This window comes from Meleagris gallopavo, chromosome Z (assembly GCF_000146605.3).
Source record: "Meleagris gallopavo isolate NT-WF06-2002-E0010 breed Aviagen turkey brand Nicholas breeding stock chromosome Z, Turkey_5.1, whole genome shotgun sequence".
NCBI classification, from domain to species: Eukaryota; Metazoa; Chordata; class Aves; order Galliformes; family Phasianidae; genus Meleagris; species Meleagris gallopavo.
The window spans coordinates 16,119,401-16,129,098 of NC_015041.2; the positions used below are offsets into that span (position 1 = coordinate 16,119,401).

At 40.0% G+C, this 9,698-nt stretch overlaps 1 protein-coding gene across 3 annotated transcripts in view; it reads left to right on the forward strand.

The window, feature by feature from the left end:
• Nucleotides 1-9,698, forward strand: part of GPBP1 (GC-rich promoter binding protein 1) — a 41,533-nt gene that overhangs the window by 13,891 nt on the left and 17,944 nt on the right. For 2 of the 3 annotated variants that reach the window (XM_010725440.3, XM_019610404.1), the window contains exon 2: nucleotides 7,296-7,415. In XM_010725440.3, coding sequence (XP_010723742.1) covers nucleotides 7,353-7,415 — 63 coding nt within the window. In that variant the 5' untranslated portion in view covers nucleotides 7,296-7,352. Of the gene's footprint in view, nucleotides 1-74; nucleotides 160-7,295; nucleotides 7,416-9,698 lie in introns of those variants that run through there. The other variant, XM_019610405.2, reaches the window with a different exon arrangement.

Consider the following 9,698-nt stretch of genomic DNA (forward strand, 5'->3'; position numbering starts at 1 on the left):
CAGCGAGGAGATATAACTCCTGGCAAGGTCACCTGATGTTCTCTTCTCCGTCTGCTCTTCTCCGTCTGCTCTTCTCCGTCTGCTCTTCTCCGTCTGCTCTTCTCCGTCTGCTTTTCTTCATTGGCTCAAATGGACTGCAGTTCTCACCTCAACGTTGTGGTAAGGCCTATCCACCTTTCAGACGCACTCTCTCTCTCTCATTATATTTTGCTGATACTCTATTTAGTAAATTAGTTTGTTTCACCTCAGATCGTTGCCGCTGTTTTCAATTATTTTGGGGTTCCCTGTTTCCCTTTTCTGGAGGCGCGGATCCCTCCGCCCTGCTAATCACAGAACCAGGCCGAACCAGCCTGTAAACCGTTGACATTTCTTGGTGGAGAATGCTGGCAACAGTTGTGTTTTAGCTTTTTAGAACAAATCTCTCTCTGCTCTCAGAGAGCTTCGTTGGGAAAGTTTATCTGTTTCACCCGTACTCTGAAAACGACCTTGAAAAGTCCAGGCGGACTGCCAGTATTCTAGGATATTTGTAAACTTTGAGCCTTGCTATCTTGCTTCTGTAAAAGAAAAAAAATGCTTTCTCTTCTGAAACTGCCTTTCAAGGGACTGCATGCCACGGTTTCTTCTTTTTTAATGCTCAAAACATACTGGGCCTTAATTAAGTTCACCACTTTGCTCTATGGAGCAATAGGTATATACAGTTGATTGAAAACACTGATGGAAATAACTGTGTGGCATCTGCATACTATGTGGCAATTCCAGAGCGAGCTGCTAATTTTACAGACTGGAGACTTTTAAGCAGGTTTTCAGTCTCTCCTTTGAATACTTTATGCAGCTTTTGAATGCTCACCTGATCGCGTTGTTAATCTCCCTGAATGTACTGCTCATCATTTCACTCAGTATTAGTATTTATTATATTTTGAGGAAGTCCCAAAACCAGAGAATACTGAGTAGCAGGGAGTGTGGAGAGGTCTGGGAGAGACTTTAGAGAGATGGAAATCTTTGGTATCATGGAACTTTACTCCTGAACACCTGAAAGACCCTGAGAGCTTAAACAGATATTTGAGACAGGAATGTTGTGGCTCAGGCAGATCTGAGGAGGCACAAATGATTTGGGGCCTGGCTAATGCTTATGAGGCCTTAGTCAATACTATCCTGGAGATGGAGAGAGTTTGTGAAATTGAAAGGGAGAGTCTCAGGGAAACTGAGTACGAAATGAGTGAGAGAGTCTCCTGGTCGAGAGAAAAGATCTCCAATCTGAGAGATTTGCCCTCCGAATTGAGAGAGACTCCCTGCAATCCAGACTTCACAGTCTTCAATCTCAACAAGACACCCTCCAATCTGAGCTAGAAACTCTCATAATCGAATGAGACAGGCTCCAAGCTGAGCTGGAGGATGAGAACATTGGAACTGACCAACCTGATCAACTACAGGAGGCACCACAATTGATGTCAGTTGCCCCTGTAAGAGGACGGAAAACTGAACGAATCTCGACTCAGTTCGAAGAGAAGAAAGATGAGGAAAGAGGTCCAGAGGAGTGGCTCCGAGATCCAGGAGAAGCACCCCTGAGTCCAAGGGAGGGGCCCTCAGTAAGACCACGGTCACCAATGCCTATGAGGGCAATGAGAAGTCCTGAAAGAGTAAGAGGTGAGCAAGATATCATTACCATTGTTGATCGATCTATGAAAATGAATGAAATTCGAAGTCTGAGAAAAGACTTCTCACGTCACCCAAATGAGCCTATTGCCACTTGGTTACTTTGATGGTGGGACAATGTGGCCAACGGTGTGTGGCTAGATAGTAGAGAAGCTTGCCAACTGGGTGGCATTACGAGGGACTCAGCTATTGACAGAGGTATTAGTACATGCCAGACCCAGGCCTTTACCCTCTGGAAGCAGATGTTGTTAGCTGTAAAAGAAAGATACCCCTTCACAGACAATCTGATGCCGAAGAAAAAGAAATGGGCTGATATGGAAGAGGGCATCTGTTATTTAAGAGAAGATGCGGTAGTGGAAACGCTACAAAGCCTCAATTTCATTCCTAATGAGCCAGACCAAGAACATGATCCTGAGAGAGTCCTGTACACCAAACATGTGGCGTACATTCACAAAGACTCCACCAGAAAGGTATGCCAGTACATTTGCACCAGTGTATAGCAGAGGGGAAAGAAGACCCCTTATAAATGAATTGGTTAATAAACTTCAAGACTTTGAGTTACATTTAAGCCCTCTACGAGCTTGTGTTTCAGCCATTGCAAAAGTAGCTGAAAAGTTGGACAGAATGGAGAACAAACAAGAAGATATAATAGACAAACTATCAACCGTGCCTGATGCTGACGAATCCATGGTGGTAACAGATACATCAAATGGGGACCAGAATTCCCAAAACAGCCCGTAAACCGTTGACAGGCATTCAGTGCTTTATTTGGAGTTGGAGAAGAGAACACTAAGAAGGAATCTTATCAATGTTTATAACTATCTGAAGGGTGGGAGTCAAGTGGGTGGGGCAAGGCTCTTTTTTGGTGCTGCCCATAGACAGAACAAGTGGTAATGGCACAAAATGCAAAATGGGAAGTTCCCTCTGAACCCGAGGAAAAAATTCCATACTGTGTGGGTGGCAGAGCACTGAGAACAGGTTGCCTAAGAGGTGTATGAAGTCTCCTCTGAAGATATTCAAGACCTACCTCAGTGCCTTCCTGTGCAGCCTCCTGTAGGGAACCTGTTTTAGCGGGGGATTGGATTAGATGATCTCCAGAGGTCCCTTCCAGCCCCTACAATTCTGTGATTATTGTTGACAATCAGACTTTGTTTATGTGGCAAAATGTAAGTTTTACAAGGTCTGGAATCCTAGATTTATGAGCTGCCTGTGGAAGGTTTTTCTTTTTTTTTTCCTGAATTCACTGGACGGTGTTTGAATTTGACATCAGAAACTGTTGCTGACATGACTAGATATTTTGAGCAGTCTGATTAAAGAAACCTAAATGTATTTGAAAGTTAGAAATATGGTGATAACAGTATTTCAATATTTTTTTCTTTTTAAAATTGTTCAACTTTGCATTGGTGGTAGTCAACCGAAGCCAAGCTAGCTTTCTTAACACTTCTGTTAAAAGCAGTGTTGTGTTGAGTTTGTGCTACCAGGAAATGATGAATTCATCACTGTGATCAATTTTGGGCCTAATTTTTTGTAACCCAAGGAAGTTCTGAAAGCAGTGGAATCACTGTGTTCGTGTTTGTGGAGCTTACCACATTACATCTGCTGTCTAGTTTAAAGTTGGGAGTACAACAGCTGTTTTGTCTGTGCAGATGAACTGCGGTTGATTTGCTATGTGGTGTATACGTCTGGTGTGCTAGTTAGAGTTATTCATTGTCTGTCAGTGAAATTAAAGCCGGTTCTTGCTAACGCATGTGTGGGTGTATACCATTTATTTTAATTCTGCTTAAATAATGAGTGTTTTTAGTTGAAGATAGGACAATTCCTATATTTCTGAGATGTTACTGAAAAATGAATGGAGTATCAATGCTGTCTATTTGCCTTAGAGGCTCCTGAGGCTTCGTAAATGAAGCTCTTGTAGAATGTTAAACTGGAAGTATAAATCAAGTGAATTAGATCTGATAGGCCAAATATGTCTCTTCGGTATTTTTATTGATAACTGCAATAATGAAATTTTGTATGCTTATTAAATTTATAAGTAGCACAACTCTGAATAGAGGTTGTAACTACCATGGAGGATATAGATTGCAGAAATATCTCTGACCACTGGGAATAGATTAAATTGTAATGGATTTGAATAGCAACGGAAAAAAAAAAAAAAAATCTTGTCTGATCTTGTAAAAGAACCCTTTTAAATGATGGAAGAGCATCTCAGGGCTGGGGCATGTTACAGAACAACGTGTTAATCACAGAATCACAGACTGGCCAGGGTTGGAAGGGACATCAAGGATCATGAATCTCCAACCCCCCTGCCACAGGCAGGGTCTCCAACTTCCCTATTTGATACTAGACCAGGCTGCCCAGGGCCCCATCCATTCTGGCCTTGAACACCTCCAGGGACGGGGCATCCACAACCTCTCTCGGCAGCCTGTTCCAGCTCCTTACCACTCTCTCTGTAAAGAATTTCCCCCTGACATGCAACCTAAATCTCCCCTCCCTCAACTTAAAACCATTTCCCCTTGTCCTGTAGTTATCAACCCTTTCAAAGAGTTGATTCCCCTCCTGTTTGTAGACTCCCTTTAGGTATTGAAATGCTGCAATGAAGTCACTCCGATCTAATCTTTCTCAGTTGTTGGTTTAACTTGTGAAAAAGCAATCTGAAATCAAATTGTTGTTTGGCAACCGTAATGATTATAAATCGTGGAATCACAGAATATCTTAGGTTGGGAGGATCTGAAGGACAAGCCAGTTCCAATCTCCCTGCCATGGCAGGATTGCCACTTGCTAGGTCACACTGCTCAGGTGACCATCAGCCTGGTCTTGAACACCTCTAGGGATGGAGCGTCACCAGCTTCTATGAGCAGCTCTGTCAGCACCTCACCACTCTGAGTAAAGAACTTCTTCCTAACTTCTATCCTGAACTTCCTCTCTTTTAGTTTAAAACCTCTCCACCTTGTCTTGTCTCTGTCAGACCACATGAAAAGTCAGTCCTCCTGTTTATAATATCCCTCCAAATACTGGAAGGCCACAGACAGATTTCCCTGGAGCCTTCTTTTCTCCAGACTGAATAAGCACAGCTCCTTCAACCTTTCTTCATAGGAGAAGTGCTGGCAGCCCTCTGGTCATCTTTGTGTCCCTCCTACCCCAACAGCTCTACTTTTTTCTTGTGCTGGGGGCCCCAGGCCTGAATGCGGTACTCCAGATGTGGCCTTACAAGGGCAGAGCAGGGAGAGTCAGTCACCTTTCTTGCTACTGGCCACCACTCTTTTGATGCAGCCAAGGATACTGTTGGCCTGGGCTGCAGATACACGCTGTTGTCAAGCTTTTCATTCACCAATGTCCTGAAGTCATTCTCTACAGGGCTGCTATAAGTGGTTTAAGCATAGCAAGTTCTGCCTGAATCATCAGAGTAGTCTTTCTGGCCTTCCATTCACACTTTGAGATCTGTTTTCAGCTTAGCAGGAATACCTTCCTGAGAATGAAGAGTATCCTAAAGCTACTCAATATTTGCTTGATCATCTAAACAGAGTTCCTGCTGCTAATGAAAATGGGGTTGTCAAAGCTGGGTAGCTAGGAATGTTTCTGAATTGAGCACAAATTCTTTTCATGGCAGTTGATTAAGTAGTAATGTTTGACTTATGCTTGACTACTTTCCTAAAAACAGTTGCAGTTATTTATTAAGAAATAACAGTGTTAGTGCCTTTGCCTCACACCGAATGTCTGGTTCACCAAAAAATCGGTAATACTTTCTGGATCCTTTCATATGTAATAATTGGATTGTATTGAATCTCTTCTTGTTTCTTAAGACAGTAGTTTTCTTGTCTGAAAATTACTTTGTTGTTTTTGTTGTCCTGATCTTCCAGGACTGATACCTCTTCTAATCCTTTTGAAAGATTTCATAATTCTGCATGTTGGATTAGAAAGTTGTATCTGAGGAAGGAAGGGAGAAATTTTTTTTCTTAGCCTGTTCATATTAATTTGCTGTTAATTTAGCATCTCTTACCTTGTTTTGTCGTACACTATAACGTACACTATTTTTTGTTTTCTGTGTGGTTACTGATCATGATTAATTAATAAAAGTTGATTAAAAAGATAAACCATTTTTTGTAATGGTTCTGTGACTCTAGAACTTCATTGTTTTGTAGTCAGACGTAATTGGATTTTTTAGAATTTTTTTATGGAATTTCTGTTGAGGTTAATTTAGGAGAACACATTGGATGACTTTAGTACACTAATCCAAGACAAGTTAAATGGGTGACACATACTTTTATACTTGTTTTTATTGTAGTCTAGTTGATTTGGTGCATCCTGCTTTATAATTTAACTCTGGTATCATAGAATCATAGAGACACCAAGGTTGGAAAAGTCCTCCAAGATCATCCAGTCCAACCGTCCACCTATCACCAAAAGTTCTCACTAAGCCATGTCCCTCAGTACAGCATCTAAATGTTTCTTGATCTTAGATACCTAAATAAGATTAGTACAAGGTCATGACAGAAAAAAGAATCAGCAACTCAACTTCATGCAATTAAACACTTAGAAGTCTGCTAAGCTTCTTCTTAGATATTGCAATGCTCTCCTTTTTCACTGAAAGTCTGAAATAGCCCAGTCAGGCCAGAATGCAACAATAATTATTGGTTATTATCAGTTATGAAGTTCAGATTCCACAGCTTTTACTAAAACTTACTCAAATTACAGCAGTTAATGTGTTAAGTAACACACATTTGTGCATGCTGATCTGCAATTTCTTATGTGGAGACATGAAACGCATATCTCTATACAATACCTTGCCTCTCCCTGTAACATGCATTTGGATGTTAATTCTTCTTACTGATAGCTGAATTTCTAGTACTGCTTATATGATACTTGAAATGCATTTTAATCATTGACAGTTCTACAGTATCTAGCTGACGAGCCTGATTCAGTTAACCCTATACTCCTTTCAGCATTTCATCCATTTCTTTCAGTGCTATAGTTCAGCTTTAAGTATTGTAGTTTGTATTATCTTGCATTCTTCTATTTACTGACAGATTATTTTTTTTGCTTTTGGGTAGAAAAAGTACTCTTGGGTTTTGACTTAAGTTGTTATCTTGTCTGTTTTCAAACTAGACAATCCTACTGGATTTTGACAGTATCTCTAAATACTTAGGCTCTGTTTCCATTCAGTCTTGAGAAAATACGGGCATAGGCATTTTAGTCTTGAGGAATATTAACATGATGACTGATATTAATTTTGGGGGGCTAATTTGAAAAATCAGCTTCTTTTAGGAAGCTAATAAAGAAGCTCCTACTGTCTGTTCTGGGCAGTACTAGAAAGTATTTCAATGTGATAATTTTTCATATCTCTCTAATCAGACCTTACACAAGATCCTTCATCCTGTTTCTAAGGGAAAATGAAGGAATGAATGTTAGTTTTATTTTTATGATCTTTATGAAAAATTTCCTTGGTGTGACTCTTCAGTAGTAACAGGATAAATATTGTGTAGTGAAGTAAAGCTAAGTAAGACTTCAAACCACACCTGTCTGAGAAAATAATACAAGAAAACATAAAGGAATTAATGATCAAAACATCACAGGTGTGATATTCATGTAAGATAAACATCTGAAAAGCACTCATTTCTTGTTTTCTTTTTTTTTTCCAATTGTAGGGACTTGCCACGAGGTGCTAAAGCCTTGTTTCATTGATTTGGAGAGACTGGACCTAAATGGCGCAGCATGACTTTGCTCCAGCCTGGCTTAGTTTTCCTACTCCACCATCATCAACAAAGGTATGTCTTTCTGTAGTTCTGATCCAACAGTTTCATTAATAAACAAGTCTAAATGTCATAGCATTGGTCATTACAAAAATATGAGTCTGTTCATGAATGTCGGAAGAGTGATAACAGGGTAATTCCTGGCAAGTCTTACTGTTGTAATTTAAATAGTTGAACCTTGGTTATCAAGTTTATACCTCCAGAATTCGTGCTTGAACAGCTGAGTTCAAGGAAGGAAGCATGTGCACAGATTATCAGAGCTGTTCTTGGGTTAAAATTTTTTTCATTCATAGTTTGAAATGAGTTACTGCATTGCTAGAGGAAATGAGATCAAGGCATGTCCTTGATGATCTCACTTTTGGTTTTGCTTTGTGTCATATACATTTTAGAAAATGTTTTTTCTTATTCGATCAGTCAAGTGATTAAAAAAAAAAGATTTTGAAATAGATTTTCTGTAATGACTCTTCAGTTGTTGGTGGTAACTGTACATCCTCGCTGTGCCTGTTCCACCTAGGCTATAACTACTCAGTTAAAAAAATGCAGAAGTTAACTTGAGAACGAGAAATAGCAATCCCTGAATCATTATGGTTTTTAGATATTCTTGAATATATGTCGCTCGTATAAATGTTTCTTTTTTTCTGTCATATCTTTCTATCCTTTTAAACTAGTTTTTATGCAGAAGTAGAGGCAGCACTGAACATTTTAAACTCTTGTCATCTATTTTGTTTTTCTATTTGTAGACTTGCCTTTCTTTTAATCTTTTGAAAGTAATGTCTGTGTCTGCAGGTATGAGAATGATAGTGCTTTGTTTTAATATGTAAATTTTTTTAGTATTTCATTTTTATGGAAATTTCAAATGTGGAAATAGGCCTTCGCTATTGTTCAGTGCACAGTCAGCACACGGCACTGGTTGTGTCTCCATTGCGTTACTTAACTACCTACACACGTGCACACATGCATTTTCTTTTTTTTTTTTTTTAATTCTCTGTCCTTAACTTATGCCTCTTTGTATTTTTTTTTCTATGCAGAACTAACTAACTTATTTATTTTGGGTAGTCTAGCAGCAGCTTTCAGTTGCTGTTAAAGAAACTTCAGGCTTATCAGTTTTCAGATGTTCCTGTAATGTTTGTTTTTATTCAGCTTGATTACTGAAATTAACTCTGTGATTTATTCTTCTGTGGAAAATACAGATATTGGAAAGTAATGGTCAGAGCTTAGTTCAATGTCACAACAATAAAGCACTTAATCTCCACGTATTCCAAGAATCTACTGGAAGAGATTTACCTGCATGCTTACATTTATACCACTGTATCGACATTATCGATTGGGGTTCTAGCAGTACTCCAGTACTACTAAATAAATGTATTTACGGTATGGGTTGTCTTGTGTCAACTGCTGCCTCAATTGTGTGTTCTATATAGTTCTGTACTATGAGAGTGGTGAGGTGCTGGAACAGGCTACCCAGAGAGGCTGTGGATGTCCCATTCCTGGAGATGTTCAAGGCCAGGTTGGATGGGGCCCTGGGCAGCCTGGTCTAGTATTAAATGGGGAGATTGGTAGCCCTGCATGTGGCCGGGCGGTTGAAGTTTGATGCTTGAGGTCCTTTCCAACCCGGGCCATTCTGTGGTTCTGTGATTCCAAAAACTTTGTAGCTGTATGCTTTTTCTATTATGGTACTTTTGTTCCATTGTCTGTTGTGTTACCTCTTCCTTCAGTGAAGAACATTTTGTGATATGTGGCCCATTTGGTTACTAGACACTTGAACAGTCTTTTTGGTCCTACCCATGTGTGGTAATTCATAATGTATATAATCAGGTTTATTCTGTCACTCCTATATAAGAGGGATTTCAGATGTGACCTGTACGGATTTTCCATTCCCAATAAATCCTTGAGTAGGTGTTTGATGCTTCCTGTATCTGAACAAGGCAACTGCAGAGAAGAACAGATAAGAGAGATGAAGGATGGGATGAAATAGGAAGTGTCTCATGCAAAGTGGAGCTAGGATGAGGCAACAGTATCAGTAGACTTGAAAAGGAGGAACTGAACTCTGCCCTTTCAGCTTATGTTTCCTGGAGGAAGCACTGTGGGAAACTGTTTTTCGGCAGTTTGGGTCCTTCTCCATCCTGGATTGCTAGGGCTGTTTCCTCAAGCAGGTAAAGGCTAGTGTTAGAAAAATCTATAGAATGAAATTGGGAATACAAAGGTGCTTTCTGTCAATGGTTTATGGGCTCGTTCGGCTCAGTTCCATGACTGGGATTTTGTGAATCCACGCCTCTGGAAAAGGGAAACTGGGGACCC